Source organism: Alligator sinensis, unplaced genomic scaffold (genome assembly GCF_000455745.1).
Source record: "Alligator sinensis unplaced genomic scaffold, ASM45574v1 scaffold1322_1, whole genome shotgun sequence".
Taxonomy (NCBI): Eukaryota; Metazoa; Chordata; order Crocodylia; family Alligatoridae; genus Alligator; species Alligator sinensis.
In genome coordinates, this window is record NW_005842116.1 from 1,124,496 (window position 1) to 1,149,527 (window position 25,032).

General features: G+C 53.3%; 1 protein-coding gene across 3 annotated transcripts in view; it reads right to left on the reverse strand.

Moving 5' to 3' along the window:
* Positions 1 to 644: 644 nt before the first annotated feature.
* CDK18 (cyclin dependent kinase 18) overlaps positions 645 to 25,032 on the reverse strand; it is a 53,253-nt gene continuing 28,865 nt past the window's right edge. The window contains exons 3-17 of one of the 3 annotated variants that reach the window (XM_025205474.1): positions 20,560 to 20,696; positions 20,210 to 20,335; positions 17,774 to 17,830; positions 17,395 to 17,509; positions 17,050 to 17,144; positions 16,135 to 16,197; positions 15,052 to 15,175; positions 14,586 to 14,706; positions 14,083 to 14,180; positions 13,362 to 13,467; positions 12,758 to 12,800; positions 11,365 to 11,455; positions 10,422 to 10,499; positions 9,073 to 9,373; positions 647 to 2,730 (exon numbers count right to left, since the gene is read on the reverse strand). In XM_025205474.1, coding sequence (XP_025061259.1) covers positions 9,339 to 9,373; positions 10,422 to 10,499; positions 11,365 to 11,455; positions 12,758 to 12,800; positions 13,362 to 13,467; positions 14,083 to 14,180; positions 14,586 to 14,706; positions 15,052 to 15,175; positions 16,135 to 16,197; positions 17,050 to 17,144; positions 17,395 to 17,509; positions 17,774 to 17,830; positions 20,210 to 20,335; positions 20,560 to 20,696 — 1,289 coding nt within the window. In that variant the 3' untranslated portion in view covers positions 647 to 2,730; positions 9,073 to 9,338. Of the gene's footprint in view, positions 9,374 to 10,421; positions 10,500 to 11,364; positions 11,456 to 12,757; positions 12,801 to 13,361; positions 13,468 to 14,082; positions 14,181 to 14,585; positions 14,707 to 15,051; positions 15,176 to 16,134; positions 16,198 to 17,049; positions 17,145 to 17,394; positions 17,510 to 17,773; positions 17,831 to 20,209; positions 20,336 to 20,559; positions 20,697 to 25,032 lie in introns of all 3 variants that reach the window. The other 2 variants (XM_025205473.1, XM_025205475.1) reach the window with 2 other exon arrangements.

Sequence of the window (25,032 nt, forward strand, 5' to 3'; positions counted from 1 at the left end):
GAGAAAAAAGGTGCAAACAAAACTTTTGTTACCCAGAGCAAAGGGACTCACTTCAGCAAGGCCACAAGTTCCCTGCTCCTGGCTCCAGTCACACACCACTCAGGCTCAGGGCCAAGCCACACACCAGGGGAGAATCAACTAATTGCCCACAGCTGGGCCAGCCTTGCTGTGGGGAGCTTTCTTCTGGTCCCAGAAACGATGAATCTCTTCCCTGCCCACTCTTAGTAAAGGTCTGGAGACCCCAGGAGGTTTGTGAACCATTAACAGACCATGATGCCCCATAGTCCCCCCCACACTTGGACCAGCATCAGGAAACTCCATCCACATGGGCAGGCTGCAGGGCAGCACCTTTACCTGCCACTTTGTGGGCCAGAGCAAGCAGCAGAACAGCCTGCAGGTGCGTGCCAGAGTAACGAGGCGGTCGCATGACCTCAGGAGGGTCCTGGGATTGGAGGAGGGGGCTGAGCAGCCTCTACTTCAGATCCAAGTCCTCAGGGCTGCGGCTGGTAGCTGGGGAGGTGCTACTGGGCTGCTTGGGAGCACCTTGGAGGTTAAGGCAGGAGGCTCTTGGTCCTGGGTATGACCAAAAACTGCACCCTGCTGGGGAAGGATGGCCTGGTGGGACTGCCGGGGGCAGGGCAGTTCCCCAGAAATGCCAGGCCAGTTGCCTCCCCAGTGAAAGGCGGGTAGGGGCGCCTTATAACCCCAGCCCCCACTATCCAGTGGGAAGTAGAGGAGGCAGTGGGGCAGGCATGCCTAAGGGGCAGCACCTGAGTCCATGGGGTGTAAAATCCTGGAGGGAGTGGGGCCAGGCATGCCTAGGGGGCAGCACCTGAGTCCATGGGGTATAAGACCCTGAGGCCCCAGCGTAGGGGCAGAGTTTTGACCTCCATGGGGGGTGTTGGATGCAGAGTAGGGTTGCAAGGGGCAACCTGAAGGACTGCACAAAAGATGTATTTTGAGAGAGCCCCAGTGAGGGTAGTAAATTGGAGGAGAGTTAGGGACCAAAGCCAGAGCTGAGCCTTAGTGAGAGGGTACACGGTGCACAACTGAGGATACCTGGGCAAGCAGAGCCAAAGGCCAAGGACAGCCTGTAAGGGGCTGGGGAAGTCATAGTGGGTAGTTTGGTGCACGGTGGTGGTGAGCTCCAAGCAGGGAGTGAGAGTCCCAGGTGAGACCCTGGAGCACGGGTCACGGTGAGGCCCTGTGCCCTATGGAGGCATAGGACATGGTAAGGGAAGGTTGGAGCCATATGTAAACCCCTTGGCATCGGGGCATTAAAGGGGCAGCCTCCTGCGTATTGCATCAGGTTGATCCCAACAAGTCGTGGTAGGAAAGACGGGCAGACTGCCTCAGACAGAGGGGTGGCTGGTATGGTGACTTGCCACGAGTTGGCTCCTGTCGTCACACAGACTCTTGAACCTATGCAGAAATCCAGTTGCAGAGCTGACTAGACCCTTGGTCTAGATTTGCACTGGGACCCTAGAGGCCAGCTCTTCAGAAATGTAGGCATCTCAAGGGCCACAAAGGTGCCTGAGGGTGGAGTTTCAAAGGCACCTCTGTGGTTTAGGCTTCCCTCTACCATGGAACTCATGTGATTTAGGTACATATCTTTGTAGACTTCTGAGAATCCCACAATATCCTTCTTTCTGCCTATAAAGGCACTTAACTACCTTTAAACAACTGGACAAACACCATAATTCTGCATCCAACTTAGTCAGGATGAGCCTCTGTGTCCACTCACACAGCGCCACTGACTTGATGGGACTCTACAGACACCTGCTGAGCAATTTTTTAGGATTGGGGTACTCAAGGCAAATAGCTATAGCCCGTTCCCAACCCCAAGGCCGTCTCCTATTCACTTTTTCAGGAAGGGTTAAAAGACCAGGCCAGTCCCAAGGCGGAAGGCACAATTCACAGCTGTGTTTCTGTATTTCTCCAGGTTTGAGGGGAACCCCACTTATCCCTTAATTCTGAACACTAATTCTTGGCAGGAAAGTTTTCCAGTAAATGGAAAATATAATCATTGCAATAAAGCCATTGATTTAAAATATCCTGAAAGTGGCTTTAGAAGAGAGCTCTTTTATCTAGAAGAAAGAGGCAGAAGATGATCTAATGGCTAGAGCCTGAAGCTTGACAAATTTGGACTATATATAAGGCACATAAATGTTTAACAGGGAAAATAATTAGCATTAGAAGGATTCATCTAGGACTGTGATGGATTCTCTGTTGCTTGATTCCTTTTAGTCAAGCCTGGAAATCTTTTTTTATAAGAGATGCTCTACCTCAACCAGATGTTATGAGCTAGCTGCAGAATCGCTGGGTGCAGCTCCATGCCCTGTGTTATGCAGAGAGTAGGACTAGTAGTTGATCACAATGGTTGTTTCTGTCCTTAACAGCTATGAAACTATGAGAAGTTTGTGAAAAATAAAAAGTTTTTTATTAGGAAGGAAACACTGTTTGTGACAAATTTAGAAAAAAAATGTGAACAGCTCCCGCTACAAGCCAGTTGCCAGCCCGACTGATTCAAACCTGCACAACAAAGCAAACATTCAGGCCTTCTCCTGCCAAAAGATATATGCCGTACGAAGCTATCATGTACTCAGTAAAGTTTATTTTCCAATCTTGGCTTTGCAGCATTCACGATACATCTGTAATATAAGCCTTAGCAAGAAAAGAGCACATTCACAAAATAGTCTGTGTCACATCTGAAATACAAAAAATTGAAATCTTTATAAAACATTCAGACACAGGATTGAGAGATGGATATAATCTTTTATTCTTCTTCTTTTTTTTTTTACCTTTCTATTTATTCCAGAAAAACTTCCCGTTTAAAAAAAAATCATTGCTTCTTTCGGAATAAATCTTTTAAAATCATTTCTTTTAAAATGCATCTTCTGTTTGTACAATAATAGTTATAATATATTATTTGTATTTGCAAATGAATCACACTGGAGAACATTCACAGTATGGGTAACCCGGCAGCCTGTATATATTTTTTTTCCCACTCCAGGAGAAACAAGATGCTGAGGATGAAGGCGGCGGCAAGGAACCCAGAACGTGGGTTTCTTAACATTTGTGCCTGTTAATACAGGACGTTGCGAGCGGGGAACTCTGCAGGGCAATCACGATGCATTCAGTACAGGACTTTAGAGTACAGAAACGGAACAGAGATACGACACAGCTGGAGCAGGACTTGTCAGACAAAGGTCCCTGGCCTTCAGCTCGCAAGAGCTTGTCTGTTTTGACCCTAAATCTCAGAAAGAGCGGACTGCACTTACCGAATCCACTGGGCCTCGTTTGGCTCTGACGTGCACCAGTGTAAATCCAGGCTTTAGCAGAGCGAGTGATTTTAGCAAAGTCAGATTTACAATGATGACACTGAGCTTATTCTGGCCACCCTGTGCTAATGCAGGGCTGGATGAGACGCCTTGAATACGGCTGGGGTTGGCACAGGTCCCTAGGGGTTAAGAGACCTGCTTCAAAGCCTGGTGAGCTCAGGGGGAAGGCTTCCCAGAGTCTCCGGTGTGCACCTCACCAGGCCCTATGTACTTTGTCTCACGTCCGTGAGAGAAGCCACCAGGAGTTGGCTTTGCTGCCAGGAATTATCCGGCCGTATTGGTTTCGACATGGGTCCTTGATTGTTGGGACAACTCCTGCGGGTAAAGCTGGCTCTACCGCGGAGGGCTGCAGGTTCAGGCATCAAGGGCAGGGGCAAAGCTGTCCTATTTGGGCAGATATTTGGCTGGGGTGATATGACCCCGGCACCCGTTCCTGCAGGGGTAGGACTTGATGATCTGTTTAGGTCCCTTTTGACCCTAAGCACTATGATTTGCCTTTCATCACCCTGAGTTATGACCCACGGAGCAAGAGCAGGCTCCAGCCAAGGGGTCTGGTTTCATGTCCACACACAGGGATTTGTACAGCTGCGGAGGTGATAGTATACCTCGTTCTGTAGGGATAGGCCGTTTCCACCTCTCGGTTACCTTCTTGCTTGTCTGCTTTTACCCTGAGCCTTAAATGACCCCCTGCTCCTGTTCTAACCCAATCTCCATCGCGAGTGGACAAAAATCATGAGAAAAACGTGCAGTTTGGAAAACTAGGAATTTGCCGTGGCTGGTTTACTACCTTGAGCCACAACAGGGAGCAAGTAAGTCTGTAAAACCTGACATGCTGTAGCTGTGCTGTTTAAAATCTCGATCTAGATCTGGAGGTGTGTCAGGCCAAGACAGGTCCGTTTATGCGGGGTGCGGAAGGCAATGACTAAGTCTATAACGTTTTATTGCTGCCCTGTAACCTAGACATTAATAGTGACTTTACAGCTATCCGCTTTCCTGGCAAGTAACTATCAGCTCATGTGATAGGTGAAAGCAGGCTTTTAAAGCAGTTCCACCAACATGTCACTCTTGGCCACGCCTGATCAAAAATGACAACAATTTCTGGGAAAAAAGGCAACTTGTCCCCCCAACAGCTCTGCTGGAAAGTCTTATTTTGAAAAAATGTCAACTGCTTGATTAGTTGTCCAACAAGCAAATCATTTCTAACACCATCCAACAGTTTCAGACAGTTCACAGGAAGTTAAAGCATTTTCAGCCCACTTGGCTTTTCCCCATTTACTCCATGCACAAGCTTCACCGGGAAGCATCAAAGCCATCAGGTCTGCTCTCTGTTTAGAGTCCATTTCAGCTCCTGGTGCTCAGTGCTGCTGCCTTTAGGGATGTTTAACTTCACCGATTCAAGTTCATTGAGTCAGAGAAAGTCTTACGACGTTTATTGTTTGGTTATGCAGGAGGGGTGGAAACCTCTTTAAGGTCTTGGTTTTACCTACTGGCAGTAAAGGAGGGGAAGGGGCGGAGTGACAGTCCCACAGGGACTAGGTTTACATGCTAAGAACCTTCCTAAGCCACTTCTGGATTGACTCTAGACTAGGACAGAATAAAACAGAAACCAGTCATGGTCACAAAACCCTCTCGTGCTCTCGTGTGCTGCATGCCCAATACTGAAATTAGTAATTTTACTGCTGTCAGTGGAGCTGCTTCTGAGCTATACCTTGCTAAGAGAGAAGAGCAGCAACCTGGCTTGATCCATTCCCACAGTGGAGCTGGAAGTCCCAAGACCCAGAGTCATCAATCTAGTGAATCACAGACTTGAACTGGGCCAGGCACTGGCACAACCAGGTTACAGGACCAAGCTACCTCTCACTGCAGCAGACAAGGGGTGGTGCAAAGCTTCCTGGCAAAACCTCTTATCTTAGTTCTTAAATATAGGGATTGCAACCTGTCTTTGAAAGCAGTGAGTGGCTCCCTGTAAGTGTCATGCTTGGAAAATGACAGTGAACCAAAGGTTCAGCCTTGGAAATACGAATGCAGCGCTCACAGGAACCGAACTGGGTTCAGCTGCCAGAGGAGAAAGATCCTCAGCTGGGGCCAACTGATGCAGGGGCCAGATTTCCAAAGGCATTTGGGCACCTGAGCACGCAAGCATATACGTACATAACTGGATTTGCAAGGCAGGGGCTAAACTCCACTGACTTCCACTGCAAGTTGGACAGCTGATTTGCTTAGGAGCATTTGCAAATGCCACTAAGTGCTCCTCTGCCTGCACAGACTCTTTAAACATCTCTGCAAATCTCACTGCAGCTCCAGGAACTTCAGGGAGGCCCTGACGAGCTGCGTGGCTGAGGATCTTGCCTAATGGCTCCACTCGCAGGCCATGAGCAGCTGGAAAGGCTTTTACAGGCAGCGTGTGTGCAGGGACCTCGGGATCGTGCAAACAGGACTCAGCCAGCCAAGCCCTGCAAATGAACAAGCACCAGGGGCTTATAAATCAAGCCCTGCTCAGGGGCGTGCTAAATATTTACACTGGCTATTGCTGTACTGAACAGGGACAAAATACCCACCGCACTGCCCGGGAACAAAAGGGGTTATCTTAAGCTCACCCTGATACCCATGTACCAAGCTAATAAATAACAGCGTTCTGACACCGAGGTCTCCTTCAGGAAGGGTCTGCGGGGTACACAGAAGAATAAACAGCATGCAGGTTACAGGACTAAGGAGAATATTTTTCCTTTACCAAATGACCTTGAAGAAAGCAGTGCTGCTGGGCCTCGTCTTTAACCTTTTGTCCCAATCTGCAGCCACATGATGCCTGCCTTCCAGGCAGTGATCTCACCTCCCTTACTCCTGCTGCACTGGTATTTTCAATGCTGAGCCTCTTTTTTGAGTGGGGACTGAAGGCTGCACCAAAAGATGCCTATATGTGTTGCAGGCAGGGGGATCTGATTTTCAGAGGCAGCAACTGGAGGTGACGGGACCTGTTGGTGATCAGAAACCAGAGTGCCAAGTGCTGGCGTGGGGAACATGCACCATGCTGGCTTTGTCTGTGTGCATGAGTGGTGGCGCGGTCGAGCTCCAGGGCAGACAGAGGAGTCGGGGTCTCTCTGCATTGCTGCCAGCTCCGCTGACAAAGCACGGCAGCATTGCAGCAGCTCTGACTCAGAGGTGGCCACAAAAGACTGCATTTTGCTGCAGCTGGATGGGTCCCCACAGCATGGAGCTGAGAAAGGGAGGAAGGCACAGGCCTGAACACGGACACGGCGTACTGGGGGGAGAGACGAGATGAACCTCTGGAACTGGACATTTGTGAGTGCTCTACGGGCCAGGGATGGGGCCTCACAAGGAACATCGTCCCCAGCTACTGAAGGAGCTGGCTCGGTCACTGCAAAGTGGGTAGGAAGACTGGCTTCTTCCTCTCTGCCCTTCAGCCCAGGCTAGGTACTCAGCATGTGCCTGACCTGGAGCACATAAAGAGTCACCCTGCTGATGGTTTGCCTCCCTGGCATTCGGGGTGGACTCCAATACCTTGCTGAATGGGGCCTCCGTGAAACATTTCATCTATGGGCTAAACAGCCAACTGAGTCACTACCCTGTGACCATCCGTGGGAACTGCCACCCCTGTGTAAATCCTTGTTCTCCCCAGGGAACTTCTGTGCCAAAAATCATTGGCAAAGGCTAGCTCAGACTGGCTAGGTCTTACAGCAAACACCGGCCTCTCATTTTTAAACCTGTATCTCACGTGCTTCCTTGAAAGCCCTGGTGCAGCTGGAGCAGAGCCTGTGAAGCTGAGCAGACGGATGCACTTTATACAGGTATGAGCAAGGGCTAAACATGTCACGTGTGTGCTGCACACATGCCCTGCAGACAGGGTTAGGCATGCCTTTCCCTAAAGAATGAAAGAGAAAAGCACATTACTTGGCCCAGGTGTACGGAGAAAGAAACTAAGCAAACCTCAAGTAATGCAGAAGTATGGATGCTTATCCAGGATGAGCCCAACTGAAATCCAAGCTGCTGTGGCCTATGTAGGACCTAGCGCTTCCCATCTGACCTGAGCTGGAACGCCCGACTCTAACCATCTCAAGTACCGGGGAAGTTCAGGTACCAGCCCATCTCCACCTCATCTTCATGCTTTGCATTTTCTGAGGGCCATGGAGCATTATGTCTCCCGTAAGACAGCTAAAGATCATCAGCCCCCTGTGACAGATGGGGAAACTGAGGCACGGAGAGGTGACATCACCTGCCCAAGGCTAGCAGCATGTGAGGGGAGCCGTTTGGATAGGAATGGAGGATTTCCTGCCTGCCAGTCCCACAATCAGGTGACCAACCCATGATTTTCGTTAGTGCCAGCTGGGCAGGGGGAGCACGGAGCACAGAAAGGAAGAGGCAGAGAGGGGAAGAACAGTCTATTAAAAATGGAAACTTCTTGCAACTTTTTCAACCAAAATGGTTTCCGGTTTGGTCTGAGCTGTTTGGACAGGATATGATTTTATCTGAGCAGATGTGGCATAAATGGAGAACACGCACGCGTAACGTTTCTAATCCAGCCACGCACATATGTACACGCTCAGATTTAGGTAAGTGCTTCAATCCCACTGACATCAGCACGTGCGTAGAAACTGTGGGCAGTGCAAGCTGGCAACGAGCCGACAGCGATCAAGCACAGAGTGAAAGGTGAGTGCAGCGCACTTGGGAACGCTCCCTGCGTAACAGGGATGTCACCTTTCAGTCCGTTTCTATGCTGCAGCTTCACAGTGGTGGGGCTAGCCCCCTCCTACACCTGTCACCAGGATGAGAACGCACAGCACACCTGCACTGGGAGGCACACTTACTCCAGCTTTTTCACACTTTGCGATAAACTCAAAGATGGCCTTGAGTGGCTGGAGAGTTCACAGCAGCTCCCAAGCCACTTGGGGAGACCATGCCCGTATCTCCAAAGGTGGATTAGGAGCATGGCAGGCTCTGAGTGTGAGACACGAGTGATTTTGCTTGTTTTGGAGAGGGCTGGAGCAGCCGGATGAACGTCCTGGGAAATGCCGTGCTGCTTTTGCATGGAGCTGATCCCCATTTGTGTGCCCCGATTCTCAGTCCTACTACATCATTGCACTAGGGAAGTCTGTACATAGCAGCCAGCTGTCAGAGATTAAAAAATACAGTGTGGGCAGGGAAAAAGGTTGCTGGGAAAAGTGATAGGATCAGAGGAATCCAGCTAATTGGCATGTTCCCTTAACTCCCTCCATCCTCCTGGCCCTCAGGGCAGCTGTTCAGACAAGCCTTGTGACAGCGCTTGGGCTCCAATGCGGAAGTGGGGAAGAGGGATCCCCTGTTCAGGCACCTGTGGGGGAGGCTAAGGGAGAGCTCCCCCGTGTCAAACGACTCTGTCCCTACTACGTGCGCAGTGCCAGAAAGCCCTGCATGGGGCTCATCGTGAGATACCCCCCGGCTGGAAACTTTACACCCGTCCTTCGCCAGTCTGTCAGCCTAGGTCCAACTTGACCAGTGACGGGAGCAGGAGGATGCCTGATGCAGGCACACCATGTGTTTGCAGGTACATCTGCCGCTCCCTGATCGCTCCATGCCACCATCCTGCCAGCTGTCGGAGACCCCGTCTCCTGCCTGCAGAGCCTCCATGCGTGCCTGCTTACCAACCTCACGGCAGCCAACAGCACGCCAGCAGGTGCACATGGGGGGAGCATGGGGCTATGCCCAGGGCAGCCAGTCACTCAGTAAAGCACCTTACCCTGGTACGGCATGCGGGGCCCCAGCTGTGGTGGCACCATGTGAAAAGCGAGGGGGAGAGGAGCAGGCGCTGCAGCTCCTTTGACAAGAGACTGGTGTGAGCGGTGGGATTGTGAGGCCAGCTGGAGGGCAGCCTGCGGCAGAAGAGTGCCCTCCAGTCTCTTCCTGCTAGATTCAAATGCTCTGCGGATGAGTCTGGTGGCAGCATGTAGTCCTCTCCTTCCTCGGTGCTTTGATCTCCATGGTGATGAAGGGAAGGAGACGGGTTTAAAATATACTCTGCCTCCTGTTCTTCCCTCGACCTGGGAGAGACAGAGAGAGAGAGACAGGTCAGAAAGGCTAGAACCCAAGTGCTTTAGGCTCATCAGCCCACCCTACCACAGCAAGGGGAGGCATCTCCCTCTAGGGGCCATTTCAGGTGCAGAGACCTATGAACCCACTGCAGCTCCAGCTCCCGACGGCTTGCGAGCCCTCCACCCCTGCATGCTTGAGAGTGGCATCACTCAATGGGCAGCTTCCCTGCCTCATTCCTGGGTGCCCTGCATGACAGGTGAGAGCAGCCAGGGCTGTGCCTCTTGGCAGTGCCCTCAGGAGTCCTGGGACAGCAGCACAGATGTGCCCAGAGTCTCTGGAGGCACAAAGGGAGGGAGTCACTTGCTGCAGAAGTCACAGAGTGGGTCCATGACAGGGCTGGGAAGCAATCTCACGAGCCCCGCTGCCCAGCCCTTTGCTCTGGTCATTGCATAGAAACAATGCCTGCTCTGTCACTTGGAATATTAATGTCTAACCAGCTGAGCGAGGGGCCTTTCAGGCTGGTTCACCCCCCTGGGGCCAAAGTGGGGGGAGAGGTTGATGTGAAGACTTTCCTGCTAATCCAGCTCAGACTTCAACTGGACTTTCCCCTCCGATCCTCCCAACAAGATAAGCAATGGGCCCTGAATGGCTGCTTTGTGGCGAAGGTGACAGCAACTTGGCATTCCCTGCCCTGCATGGGAAACCTGCTGTGACACCTGTCGCCCCGGGCACCGCACCTGGGCACGGCCCAGGGTCATCACTGCAGTGACACGTCGACTGAGTGCAGGCATCACTACTTGGGCGCAGCTGGAGCAATAGGGCAACAGGGCTGCTCCCGGCAGCCTCCTCGCTCTGGCTCTGCTGCATGGAGATGCTGGAGCTGGCTTCAGCACCCGGAGGGGCAGCGGCACAGAGCTGTGCTCGTTTGCCTTCCTGCTCAGCAGGGTAAATTAGCCTGCACGCAGCTCCAGACTGTTCTGGCACCTGGACCGACTGCATTTCTATCGAGAGTGCTGCTCTCCCCTCAGGACCCAGCCCAGGGGTCACAGGTCCTACCTGACTGCTGAAAGACTGAGCCTCGGTAGCCTGGGTCCTTTTGAAGCTGTATTTCCTTCAGAGTGAAGATGGAGGCAGCTGGGCAAAGGGAGAGAGAGGAACAGCTGGGAGTTAACTCAACGCCTGGATGAGCTGTTTCCAGAGGTAGCCAACACATGCATGCAGTACTGTGCCCTCACAGCAACGCCTTGCTCCCATATGCCCAGAATGTCTCACCCTGCAATGGCAAGATCCTCCACCTCACCGTGCCCACGTGCCAGCTTCTGCCCCCTCACTATGCAAATCTCAAGCCTCAGGAGCACTCATTTCCTTTCTCTAAATATAGAGAATGGGGATCTTGAAGGAGACATGGGCTTAAAAGCCCAGCCCTTAGGAGGGTAGGAGGCCCTTACCCTCTCTCTGGGCATGTCTGCACGTGCATTAACGCGCCAGAATTGTGCAGCATTAAGTTCAGTACCTGTAATAACAGGTACTATGAAGGTGCTGTAACCAGTGTTATAGCACAGTGCACGTGTTTTACCTGATGCTAATGTACAGTCGACTAATTCTCCTGTGCTTTAGCGTATTAGCACGGCTTTTGCCATGACATGCTGGTGCACAGTAGAATTAGTCTACTGCACTTTTAGTGTCTCATGTAGATGCACCCCCTGTGTCCTACTAGCTGGTACATAAGAGAAGGGGTAACTCAGGCAGTGAAGGCCCAGCAAGCTGTGGTCATTGCCCCAGGGAAAAGGGCCACATGCAGCCTCCCACAAGGGGAGGATGGCTTTCCCATAGGAAAATTAAAAACGCCTGAAATGAGAGAGTGCAGGAAGCTGGCACTCCCTAGCTTTCAGCCTCCTGGTTTCTGCCAGCTGGAAAAATCAACTGCTGATGACACTTTCCCTGAAAGCCCAGTATTTACCTTTCAAAGCAAATCCCATTAGCATGGATGGGCACTTACTGTCAGGCAAGAGGTGCACACGTTCCCCCAGGCTCTTGAAGTACGGGTGTCGTAAGGCTGCTTCAGCCGAGATCCGGCTCTTGGCTTCGTACTGCACAGACCACAGAGAAAGGAGATTACTTGGGCTCGGCGCACGTCATTGCACATGGAGCTTGCCGTTATGTGCGCTGGGTGTGTAAGACACAACTCATGTGTACACGGCATTACGTGAAGCCGGTCTCATTACTTGCTGTGTTTGTGTCGGTACATATTATGTGTGTGAGGTACACTGAGTGTGTATGTGCAAGCAAGTACATATGGCTGGCTGCGTGTGTGCATGTGTGTGCAGGCGCCTGAGCAGTGACAGCTTCTGTGGGGGGGCAGGTGAGCAAGTAACGACATATGCTCTGTGGGTGGGCACGCGTGTGCACGCAGAGGAACCGTCGCATATGTCTGTGCTTGCCGTTCCATATGCTGTTTGTGTCAACACCTCCGGTGGGTGGTTGCATAATCTTTAGGTGTGCAGTGGTTTCATGGGTTGTGTCATTATATCCTCTCTGTGTGTGCACATGGGGAGAGCGGGGTGAAGGGAAGAGGGAGACCAACCCTCCTCCATTTCAATCACAGCTCCTCCATCGGGCACCCCTATCAGGACATGTCTATCAGGGCTCAGGGGAGTCAGAGCTGCTGCTGTGGGAATGCCAAGTTGTGCGTTGCCGGGCCAGGATGGATGGATTAAGACAAGTGGCGGTTGAAAGGCAAGACTGTGCTGCTGAGTAAACCTAGGGAAGCGGAACAAGGAACTTGGCAGCAGAGAAAAGATGAGCAACCAGACTCTGGCGATGAGAGGCTGATTCAGAGTTTGGGACCTCAAAGCACTTTTATGGGAGGGCAGGTACAAGCAGACAGCAGCACGTCTCCGGGAGCCAGCGAGAGGGAAGATGCCTCCACCTGAAGTTGGGACAGGCACTTTGGACACCGATACAACCCAAGAGGAGGAGGTGTCTACAGTCCTTTGTGCTTCCCGGCACTAACACCCGTGATGTTTTGCAGTTGCCTCCAACAGCACCATGATTAGGCCCTACAACACCGGCATGCCAGCTGGCTGGAGCAGCGGCAATACCCGCTCCCCGGCTGGCTCCTCTGACCCCAGGCCCCTCTCTGGGGGCCAGCTGCCTTTCCTTTCATTAACAGCCATGACCCCAAGCTCTGACTCTCTGGGGCATGTCTCCAGGCTCGGGGATGAGGGATTTCCAGCTGCAGCTGGCTATGCATCTCACTCAAAACCCAGGTGAGGAGGACAGTGACCTGCAGGTGAAGCTAATGGGAAGCCAGAAGGGGGTAGGAGATGAGAAGCCCAGAGCTGCCAGAGTCCAACCCCGCTGCTCTTGGGTTGGGCCGCCAGGCTACTTACCAAGAGAAGGTTTGTCAGCAGATCGATTCCTTCTGTGTCCAGCCTTAAAGAGAAGGAGACTGTTACTGCATCCAAAAGGCTCTCCCGTGGGCACAGCCAGGCTCTACCAGGGTGCAATGGGGGCACGGTGGGTTGGCACATGCCTTTCAAAGCAGCAGAACAGCCTGCTGGGCATGAATTTCTGAAACGACCAGGGCTGGATAAGCCTAGATAAGCCCTGCAGCCTGCTTTTGCTTCCGGGCTGTGTCGGGGAGAGTCCTTCCAGGCAGGCCTTATGTACGTTAGCCTAAATTCATGGCTTCCATGCCACCTGACCCCAGTTGTCTTTCCTGCCTAGTGCGGGGGGCTGGACCCGATGATCTTGCAAGTCCCTTCCATAGCCCTTACAATCTGTGAATCTATATACTGTGGCATAGAAAAGGAGGCCTGACCCGACCCCGACTGTGCTGCCGCTGGGGATCAAACACTGACCCTCCATTTCCATGGCTGTGTCCTCCCCGCTCCCTAGTGTCAGAGTGAGCCTGGGATGAAACCCCCCAGCCTAGTCCCCGCAGCGTCCCGCTGCTGGCCAGCACATGCCTGCGTGCAGTGGGAGTCTCAGTACCTCGGGGCATGGTTGATCAGTGGCTGGGCACGGTACTGGGTGAAACTGTACGCCTTGAACTCCTCGTTGGATGTGATTCCAGGCCAGGAGTCTTCTGTAGGGGTCCCTGGGGGAGAAAGGATGGTTTGGACACATCATCTTCATCACACCATGGGGAGCTGCCAGTCATTGCCCTCCATTACCCTAGCATGGAGGAGCCCCTCGTGGAAACGATCTCCCTTGGAAGAGACCAGCGAATCCTCCCCCCACTCTCCAATGCTACTGCAAGGTTAGAAAACCCTCGAGGAAGGATCTGGTTCTCTCTCCATTCCCACAGGGCTGAGGGCATGGGACTGGCAAGCCAGTCTAAGCTTTCAGCTAAGGCTGTTTCTCATGGCCTTGTTACATGATAATATTGAGCTCCTGGAGCTCTTAACCCCTGCATTGTCCGTGCGTTAACACCTTAAAGTGGCTTAAAGCACTCGTTATGTGGATCAAAGTTATGCCGCTCCAGGACAGGATTATCTCTGGTCCACACTACCCAGCTCCTGTTCTGTGACGTGGCCACTCCTCACGGATGTGCGGCTCCAGTTGAAAGCGTGACCCCTCCAAACTCCAAGCTAGCACTAAGCTGAACAACATTTGTGAGGCTCACAGAGGAAGGTGTGCCAAGGCCCTCGCCCTGTCTCCATCTTCCTCAGTCAGCCATTGCCCTCTAGCGGAAGTTAGAGAGAAGACTCACCCAGCAGCCGGAAGATTAAATGCAGCTCTTCTTTCACGGTGGACCCAGGGAACATGGGCCGTCCTGTGACCATTTCATAGTGGATGCAGCCCATGCCCCTAAGCGAGCAGCGGAGGCATTGATGTTAGAGATGGAAAAGACCTCTGAGCGCACCCCCCTGCCCTCGCGCAATGCAGGTTGGTTCCTTACAGTCACAGCCACCCGAGGGAGCTCCTGCCTGTTCTTTGGGACATTGCTGCTACTGCTTATCATCTGCTCAAAAAGGCCCTGATGCGCAATCAAGGAGCCTGCTCCAAAGAGCTTATGACCTGGGAGACCTAGAGTGTGCGCATAAAGCAGGGCAGGCAGCATCCCTGTGCTGGCGTTGCTGCATACAGCAGCCCAGCGTGCGTGGCGCTGCATGGAGAGATGAAAGGCAGTGATGATCCCCTGCACTGGAGAGGTGGGAATGCAGGAATGGGGTCCAGTGCTCGTGCCCAGCCCTGCCAGCCCCCACAGCTCACCACATATCGATGGGCGTGGAGTACTCGGTCGAGCCCAGCAGGACGTCCGGAGGCCGATACCACAGCGTGACCACCTCATTGGAATACGTCTTGGTAGGGACTGACTTGGCTCTGGCTAGACCTGGGGGTGGAAGGGATGTCTCTGTGTCTTCTCCTACACTGCAGTGTAGTTCTCACCAGCAGCACCACAGGGAAATAAGTGGGCAGAGGAGTTCCCCTCCCCTTACGCATCTCCAGGCAGTAGCTGAGTTTGGAGCGGCAGGTCTGGAAACCTGGCTGCTGCATTTAAGTCCTTCAATCAGCCCACAGTGAGCAAAGCTGATGCACTGACCCGCCCCCAGCACAGTCTGAGCGGACTGGGATGGACCATAATTTGGGTCTCCTGTGCCCCTCCAAGTGGCATGCATGCACCGCTGTCGGCACACGCTGAGCCCAGCCAGGCCCGCGCTCCCCCAGCCCTGCTCACCAAAGTCTGCCAGCTTCAGCTCCCCCCTCTCGTTGATGAGCAAGTTCTGCGGTTTGAGGTCGCGATGCAAGATCTTCCTCCGGTGGCAGTACGACAGACCCCGCAGCAGCTGGAACATGAAGATCTTGGGGAGGGGGGAAGAGGGAGGAGAGACAGGTTCAGCGCGGCAGGGCAGTGAGGGTCTGGCATTCGGTTCGGCAGAGAACAGCACAAGGCAGCTTCAGGGCCCCTCTGGAGGAAAGACTTTCTCTAGGGTTGGGATGAAACCCTGCAGCTTGCAGCTCTGGACTCATTTCACAACACACATAGGCTTCAGTGATGGACTGAGGAGGATCAGAGCCAAGGTGGCTCCAGCTTGGAGGGCAGGAGCCAGATTCTCACCGACTGCACGGCCCCTTTACACAAGCAGCACAAAGGGCCCTTCACAGTGTAAGCCATGCATTTGTAAATTATGTTAACATCTAACTTAAGAAGCCTGTTGCTGCCAGGGAGAGAAGAGGGGTGTACAGGGGCCTTAGTAGCAATGAGAACCCGGGTCTATGAGTCTCTCTTTGCTTTGTCTTTTGCTTATGCAATTAAATGTAGCTCTTAAATCAGTTTCCTCAGCTGCCTCCAGCTAAACGCCAGGCTCGATACTACACTAAGAGCGGGGCAGAGTCTCTGGTGCGACTCTCTAAACGTGATCAGCAAGACGCCGCGAGCGAAACAAAGCTGTCCAGGACAATATGGATGAGAGGCACGACAGACAGATGCTTCTTCTGCTTATCAGGGATTCAGATGCGGGTCTGAACATAGTGTGCAAAGGACACAAAATCGTTTGAGGCTATTAGGACCTCAGAAAAACAGCAGGGAGCTTCAGAGGGCTCCAGCCAGGTGCTGCCACGGGAGATCAGACTCGCACATGAGAAATACAAGGGGATGCACACGAAAGGGAAAAGCTGGACAATGAGCATGCATATCCAAGCCTGTGATGCCCCTTGTCCCTCCTTGGCTTGGTTCCCCGTGTGCTCAACAAGTCAGCCACAGGACACCGAGTCCCTTGGGAGCTTCTGACACTCTCCTTCCTGACAGCCTTGCTCTCACCTTCACGTTGTGCGTGCTCATCAGGTTGCCGCAGTTGTCCAGGTACTGTTTGAGGTCATTGTCCTGCAACAACAAGGGTGTACCATGAGTAAGCATCTATGTTCAGATGGACCCCAAGCCAGCTCCAGGCACCAAATGGGACTTCTCTGGGGTGGGCAGGATGCTGGTAGGAACCCAGAGGGTTAAAGCCCACTAACAACTCTAATGTGCCCACAGCATGTGTGGCCAGAGGGAGCTTTACCATCATCTAGCCTGACCTCCTGCATGTCTGGCCAGAGGATCTGGCTAATTTTGCCCCAACCTAACCTTTGTACAAGCCACAGCAGGGGTTTGAGGATAGGCCTGCAAGGCCTTTCCCCATCGGCCACCCAGGCACATGTGAGCTCAGAGAAGGCGTCTAGGTGTTTGAAGACCTATAGGCAGCTAAGAAATGGAGGGGAAGCCAGGCAACCCAGAACCTGCTGCATGCCACAATGTCTGCTAAGGCAGCTGGTATTGCTACCAAACCCACCCGGTTGGGGCTGACTCTAGCACGTGAGCGGATGATGAGCTGGGACACGGGGCTGGAAAAAAAGCTGCCTTCCTCCTTTCAGTTAATGGCCCAGACATTGCAATGGGCTGTGTGCAGAGGTCTGTGGGTGAATGGGTCTAACCTGTGTTTTCCAGGAGCTCAGTGCAAATAATGAGAGGTGATGAAAAATCAGGAAATATCGGATAAAATTAGTGGGAAACTTTCCCTGTTTTTCACTAATTGGCTTAAACCTTTCAAGTAGGTAAAATATTGCAATCCTCCCCACTATTTATCTTGCACCCAGCTGCAGTGAGGCACGAGCTCCCTCACTCCGGGTCATAGGAGGAAGGGGGCCAGTGCAGCTCGGCAAATCCCACCCCGAGGCACACAGCCCATCCACTCACCAGGTACTCGAAGACGAGGGTGAGGGATCGCTCTGTGTGAATGATATCATGCAGGGTCACAATGTTTGCGTGCTTCAGGTTCTTCAGGAGGGAGACTGCAAAACAAGGAGATGGCATTAGCCATTAGAAACCCCCGCGGCCATGCTTTGTTGCCAGAGGGTAGGCTGGGCTGGCTTGCTCCGACACCCTCATGAAAGGGCATCATTGCCTGGCAAATGAAAGAAGGTCCTGGCTAGCTGGACTGCCCATTCACTCGGGCTCAGCAATAACTCTTCATGGCTAAAGGCACCCTCTTTTTCATGCTTGTGAGGCCCTTCCACTCAGAAAATGCCCACTGCTCCTTACCCTCCCTTATAGCTGTGCAGGGGGCCCCTTCTTCATGCTCCAGACGGATCTCTTTCAGAGCCACCAGGTTCTCTGTCAGCTTGCTGCGCCCCTTAAAGACAGTGGCATAGGTGCCCTGTGGGAAAGAGAGAGACACGGAGCTTGGGCACTCATGTCCAGAGGCCGGTGCGTGCCTTTACTTTGCCAGCACAAAGAGGAAAACCTGCATGCAGAGGAGCAATTGGAGCAGCGGGTGACTCATGGCAGAGGGCTTGGAGAATGCAACATCTGGTCCCGACCCAGATCCCCGGGTCCAAACACACCCAGACCTTGAGGAAGCCTGGATCTGGGCTGCCTTTTGCAGTTTGTCTGCTAAGCCCTCGAAAGGATTTCTGCTTACCTCGCCCAGCTTGTCCAATTTAACGTAGGTTTCCAGCTTCCCAAATCCGATATCTGACTGCAAAGAAAAGGGAAGAACGTCAGCAGGACAGATCCTCTCCTAGGAAAGATGTAACCCCACAGCTGAAGGTCACATCAAGGAGGCCAGACAATAACAGCTTTGGGAGAGATAAATCAAGTCAGGTGTTTGCAAGCTGGGGCGGGAGCTCTAGATACACAATGTACATCACTGTCTGCTGGAGAAGTGCAGCCATCTAGGCAGCCAATCAATCAGAAAGAAACACCATGGACTGGGCGCTTAAGAAAAACAGATGATACCTGCTTCCCCCATCCATGGAACAATGACGCAAGCTATTAACTTCATCGTCGCAGGGAGCCTTGTTTGCTGCAGTGTGGATGCGGCTCGATATATTGCCTCCCAGTGCTCTGGCTCCTGTCATGCCTTCCTCATTCTCTCCGCCTGTCCCTGCCTCACCCATCATCTTGGCATCTGAGCAGCCACGTCTGCATTCAAGGCTGGCTGGATTTTGAGGCCCCTTCCAGCAGAGACATTTAATGTGCACGGAAAAAAATCATTCCCTACCCACTGGCTGTTACCAGAAGCCGTTCCCTCCATGCCAGGGGCTCTCCGAATCAAGTGCGAGAGAGGCACTTGGATGGTTACTCTTCCCAGGGTCGTGGAGACTCACACTCTCATTTACTCAGTCATAAGCAGGACAGCCTTGGGGTCAAAGGGCTGAATTAGGACCCAGGAGATCAGGGCTTAATTCCCTGGGACTTGGCAGAGTCCTGCAGCAGGTCTGGGATGATGTAGTTGGGGCTGGTCCTGCTTTGAGCAGGGGGTCGGACTAGATGTGACCTCCTGAGCTCCCCTCCAACCCTACCTTTCTATGAAGTCGTCGAATTGCCCCATGGCTTTGTTTCCCACCGCACCCTGGTTGAGAAGCATGGGGCTACCACGTCTGAGCAGCCCTGACACAACAGAGCTCCAGCCTTGGTGGGGTATGGAGGTGCCCTGCTTTGTGCTGTATGTCTGCCTTCAGCAGGTGGTGCTGGAGGGACAGCTGTCAGGCAGCCAGCGGCGTGTGCGGAGGTGCAGGCATCAGCCCTGGAGGAAGGCTGCCTTGGGACCAGAGGAGAATATTATTTCCTATTTCATTCAGAATAAAGACCCATGGGAGCTGCCTGGGAAGTGATGCATGTGTGTTGCTGGTGGCAGAGGCTGGGGATGATCATTGATAATCCCCAAGGATTGTGATAAGGGTGGCTAGCCCCCACTCTGCTCCCCACTGGGGGAATTGGTTCCTTGCCTGCTCTGCCCTGCCCTGGAGAAGCTGTCTCCAGAGCACAGTCCTGCCTCCACGGCCCATATGGTCAAAGACCTCCATTATCACCCCTCCCCACCCCATTCAGTGCCAGAGTGTTTGAATGACATGGAGCTAGGCTGTTGACCTGGGCTGGGACCCACACCTGCATTTCCCTCCAGCCACCAAATGTGGAGGGGGGTAGCTTGGCTGCTGATGTAGGGCGCGTTGGACCTGATGACTGGGGCAGTAAATGGTGCCATTAACTCTACTTCCAGTGCCCTGAACACAGAGATGCTGAGTATGTGCCTCCCCCTTCCCCGCACTTGGGAAGAGGGCTGTCACCCAAAATGCTTAAAACTTTCCTCATGTCCATCATCTTAGGTTCACACCCCCGGCAAAAATAAGTCAGCACCTATGCCTGAACAAACCCACCCGCCTTGAACGGATGTGTTGATAGTTTGTCTCGCTCAGCTGGCAGGGATAATAACAGCGGGTAATGCAGACTGAATGTGATCAGAGGCCCTATAAACTTCATGACTACGGCGCCTTCTACAGGAACATTCATTATTCATTTACAGGGTTATGAATATTAATGATACATTTGCTTCTTCTATGCATATTTTATTCACCAGGCAGAAAAGCCCGTGCAGGTGAATGTGAGTTACTGGCTGTCAGCCAACAGCCTCCCTCCCGGCCGAGAAAGTTCCTACTCAATGGGACGCAGCCTGGCCTATCTGCAAAGAAGGCCCTGGGCTCTCACTCTTGTACATGCTGTGTTGCAGCATGCATGAGGGATTTGCATGCCAGGGCTGAGCATGTACACATGTGTGGAGTGCACGCCTCTGGGAGTGCAGGCCCAAGCAGAATGAGCATTTATATGTGTGAGTGTAGGCTTGTGGGTACAGGAAGATAAGGATTCACATGCCTTGGTGTGGACTTTGCACAGCTGGGAGCACTCTGACGGGTGCATAGAGGTATAGGTGTAGAGGCAAAGACCTGGCATGTGTGAGCAAGGACCCCAGAGTGTGTGGACACGGATGGGCATGGCCACATGCAGGGCCTGGGCTCCCAGGTGTGATGAGCCGGGCATGACCCTCCCCTGCCCAGATCCCCGGTGTGGTGGGACTCACCAGGGATGCCCGCCGAGACATCCTGCTGAGGGGCTTGGGGAACTCGGGGCTGTGCATCTGCAGCTTCTGCAGGAACTCCGGGGGCAGGCGGATGTCCACAGGGAGGGAGAGCCGCTTGCTGACGTCCTGCAAGCCGGGCCGGCACAGAGTGAGCTTTCCGGCCAAGAACCTGCAGACCTGTGCCCTGAACCTGGGAAGCTTGCCCAGCCATCCCCACCGCATGCCACGTGGCTACCCCCGCTGTGAGAACAGCAAAGTCGCCCCTCCGTGCACTCCCTGCCCATGCCAGCCATCCCACCTCCATACACTGCCTGGCCCCAGCCCCAGCCCCAGCCCCAGCCTGTACTTGCCTCCATGGAGAAGCGGCGTTGGTTGTTGTTCCGGTAGCGTACAGTTGTCGGGGACTGGCCCTCCACCTCTGACGGGGAAATGGAGGTCGGGTCCGCCTGGAAGTCCCTGCCCAGCTGCAGGTGCCCGTGAGCTATGTCTGATGGGAGAGAAGGGAAAGACTGAGTGCCTGGAAGGTGTCACGAAGGCAGCACTTCTCAATAGCCAGGGCAACCACTGTCTGCTGCTGAGTCCAAGCATGGGGCTGGGAGCAAAGGACTCGAGACCTAACACTGTTCCCCTCTCTGGCCCTGGGTAAGTCTCTTCAACCCCTACCTTCTACACCATATCTTTCCATGCTTTAGAAGAAAGCCTGCATCTTCACCCCATTTTACAGATGGGAAAACTGAGGCACAGAAAAGGAAATGGATTGTCCAAGGTTACCTGGGAAGGGAGCCCAGGTCTCTAAAGGCCCCCTCCAGTGCTCTGTCCATTAGCCCACACCCCACACAGCACCAGTGAGGCCAGCTCTTCATCCTGGGCATAGGAAACTGGCTCTGATGCTAAGTCACCACAACCGGTGTCACATGCCATATGCAGTATGGACTGCCTTAGTCCCCCCCAGGCCCCTGGAGCCAACCAGGACCCCGCCGTGCAAGGTGCTGCGCAAACACAGAGCGAGAGATGGGTCCTGGACCACAGAGCGAGCCAACAGCTCCTGGGGCTCTCACTCCTTCCAGAGGCCCAGGGGTTTGGGATTAAAGAAGTCAGACAGACAGTCTTTTACTGCAGCAACCAGCCAGCAAACCCTGGGAGAGGATGCCATCTCAGCAAGTTACACAGCGCTGAGAAATGGCTCTACAGCACCCGAGTGCTCTCGAAAGCCGAGCAGTCTGAACAATGACTCCTCCCGTGGGATTACCAGTGTGAAGCACCATCAAGCCCAAAGAGCCATGAAAGGAGCAGGAAATCAGAACAATACAAGCCATAAAGCTCTCCCTGGCCTCCAGTGTGAGGTTTGCACTTGAAGCCCCTCGGTCTGTAATTAATGGCTGGTTGCTAGGAAGCTCCCGAGCTCAGAGACGCAGACAGCAGCTCAGCAAAACATCTGAGCAAGTTCAGCACAGGTCACCCGCGTCCCGGTGAAATAGCTCCTCCAAATTCACCAGGGCGCTGCTTCCAGGAGAGGCACTCAAACAGCCTTGTCTACTAGGCAGACACCTTCCCAACCAAGCGTAACCCTTTAAAAAGGAGTCAAAATACTCTCGAGGGGACAGATGAAGACACCTGACTCCTAAGAAAAGGCTTTCAGCAAACCTGGGACAATGTTTTTGCACCCTTGGTACCTCAGTAGCTGCAAGAAAAGTGCCTTAGACAAAACTCTAGGGCTTTGGGCAGGGCTCGGTGTTAATACTGATTATAATTAGGTACCTGCCCCATGTGAGAAACTACAGATGCTACAAATGCCACACTCAGATGCTATCAGGCGCTATGAGCATAGGGGAGGAGGAGAGAAGGAGCAAAGCACCTACAAGATCACACGGTTGTAGCTTTAGGGACGTGGTATGCATGAAGACCAGGCAATGCCAACCTGGTCTCTTTGGTTCAACCGCCTTTCTTGCTCCTGTTCTGGTTATGTGTCTAGAGGTGGGATTCGCTGGCCTGAAGTTATCCTATGAGATCAGAACAGCCCCATCCAGACTGCGCTTCAGGGGTATCTGGACCCAAAGCCTCTCTAATTGCCCGCCCTGCCTAGCTCCAGGACTTGGGAGCACCCCCTCCGTGCCCAGGCCTGGTGGCATTTGACCCGGTGACCACTACAAGCCGGACCCGATGCGTTCTACTTGCCCCAGGAGATGAGACAGTCGATGGCGGCTGCGTCCAGCCACACACCACAGCCGAGCAAGGGAAAGCAAAGTGTCAGCACAGGAATTCCTGCGTGGGACCAAAACCACAGCCCAGGGCAGCCCCGGCCCCTCCTGCTGCTGACATGCCACTTCCACTAGCTGAGAGCCGCGCGGACCCAGCCTGCTGCCGCGGCTGCAAACGTGGATGTCACTGTGCTGACTCCAATCTGTTCTGACAGCTGGGGATGATCTCACTGCCGGGCACTGGAGCGAGAGCGCCTGCTTTCACAGGGCGCGGATCGGAGCTGCGCCTGGCTTGAGCTGCCACGTTGAGGGGATGAGGGGTGAGATGCAGCAGATGAATGACCCAGAGAGACGTGTCTGGGGGCAGGGGTAGTTTCCTGATACCACTGCTGCTGGAGCGAGACCCTGAGGGTGCAGGGGGATGTCTGCGGGGTGGATTCCCGACCAGAGCTTGCACAAGGCAGGGAACAGCCTTCCTCCCACAGCTGCCTAGAGAAACTGCATCCCGCTTCTGAGGGCTTCTCTGCCAGGGGACAGCCAGCAAAACAAATCCAAAGTAAATCAAGGCTGGAATTAAAGTGGATCAGTTAAATTACATTAAACCTCTGTGTGAACAGCCTCATTCAGGTTTAGAGGGGCCTTAATTTGGTTTTTCTTAATTCTCTTGCAAAGTAAATTAAACTAAATGGAATTAAGGCTATGCTGAATGTGTCTACATGGGATGTAATGCTCGCTAACCAACCCGTTTAATTTGGATTAATTTTCCTGAGCGCAGAGAAGCCCCAGGTCCTTGCAAGCAAGGCAGCCCGTACCAGAAGGAAGCTAGCCAGCAGCAAGTCATCTTGTGGTTCAGTGCGTGCATCCACAACCCTTAACCCAGCCCGCAGAACCCAGTGGCAGAAACCTGGACAGGTGCACGGAGACTTCATTGCTCGCCTGCAGGGATCAGATCTGGGGGCTCCAGTTGTGAACACCGGGGGATGCGCCGCTTCTGCTGACGGAGAACTCTTGTCCCGGAGAGCACGTGTCAGAGGGTTACAGTCCTTTAAACACTGCCTCTGCCAAGTGCACTCCAGGGACGCCAGGTACAGATGCTTCAGGATCCCAGATCCCATGTTACAAAGGTGTCTGTGGGCCCGGGTGGTGGAGAAAACCTTCCAGATGCAAAATGAGTAGGACCTGAAGGTAGGCCTGAGCTTACAGATAGCCAGAAACGACGGCACCCTGGGACCCTACTGCCAGCTCCCCCTTCCTCCAGCGGCACCAGTCCCCTGGTGACACTGCAATGGGACGTGGGAGAGCGCGAAGCCCGTGGGAGCTGCAGGAAAGGGGCTGCAAAAGGAAGAGAAGAGTCCTGAAGCTTGAGGAAGGAGGGGAGAAAGGAGGAAAGAAGGGAGCAGGGTGATGCTGAAACGTGACAACAGGAGTGTATGCCCTAGGCTGCAATTAGTTCACAAAAGCTTTATTCTCCCTGGCTCTCTGTGCACACCTCCCAGCAATGCCAGGGATGGATCTGAGGCCTGAGAGGAGTATGAAGGTCTGAGCATCTATCCCTGCCCCCGTCTCGCAATGGAGGCTGACGTCTGACCTCGCCCCACCCTGAATGAGTTTGATGCCCCCGCGCTAGAGCGGCTCACACACCTCATGCCAGTTCAGCCCACATCTGTGCAGTGGTGAAGAGGACTGCAGACCCGACCAGGCAGCGCTGCGAGGAGTTGTTGCTGCAGCAGCGATGACGCTGGCCCGCTGGGTGTGCCTGGCGTGCGATGGAGATGATGCCAGGGCCCAAGCAAGGGCCTGCTTGATTCTGCTCTGCTTTTCATGTGGCTTACAGTGGGCCCTGACACCCGGGGAATAATGAGGCTGCCTGGGATATCAAAGCAAATTAAAGCGAGACCGCAGACACTGCAGCTGCTTTTGATGAGTCTCCTGCTCTTTTTTTTTTTTATATAAATACATTTAAACATTGCCACTGCCAAAACAAGCTTTGATCTCCCACAGAATGGGGCCAGCACCCTCCGCTGCCTGCCTGAGTTACAACTTTTAATGACTCTGCTAAGTACAAACTCTCTGCTTAAATCGCTATTAAGCTTGCAAGGCCAAGATCCCTCAGATCTTGAATTATCCATCCCCTTTCCTGCCTCTCGCCATTGTTTCTCTCTCTGCCTTGTGTTCTGCATGCCCACGTGGGCTCTGGTTTGAACCATTGCAATTTGGGAGCTATTCTGGGTTTGCAGCCAGTGTGATGAAGCTTTGTCTGCCTTCAGATATCATCCAGGGCAGGAGCTGCCCTGGGGTAAACCCTGGTGTAGACATGATTCACACGCCTGTGGCATGACCTGTACCCAGTAAAATGCCAGGCCCTAATTCTCCCCTGGATTCCAGTCTCGCCTGGTGCTGATGGGTGCTCTGTGGGTGCAATGCCTTTTTTACCCCCTTTTCACTGACTGCATAAGGCAATGGTGAACCAGACCTCAAAGCAGGCCTGGTCGGAGGTGGAAATGATGCAACTAATTCTCCTGGTGCCACAGGAATGACCTGGACTCAACCTCCATGTCCCAGGGTGGAGAAATTTGTCTGAACAAGCAGGATAACACCCCTTTTCCAGCCCAGTACACAGGGAAA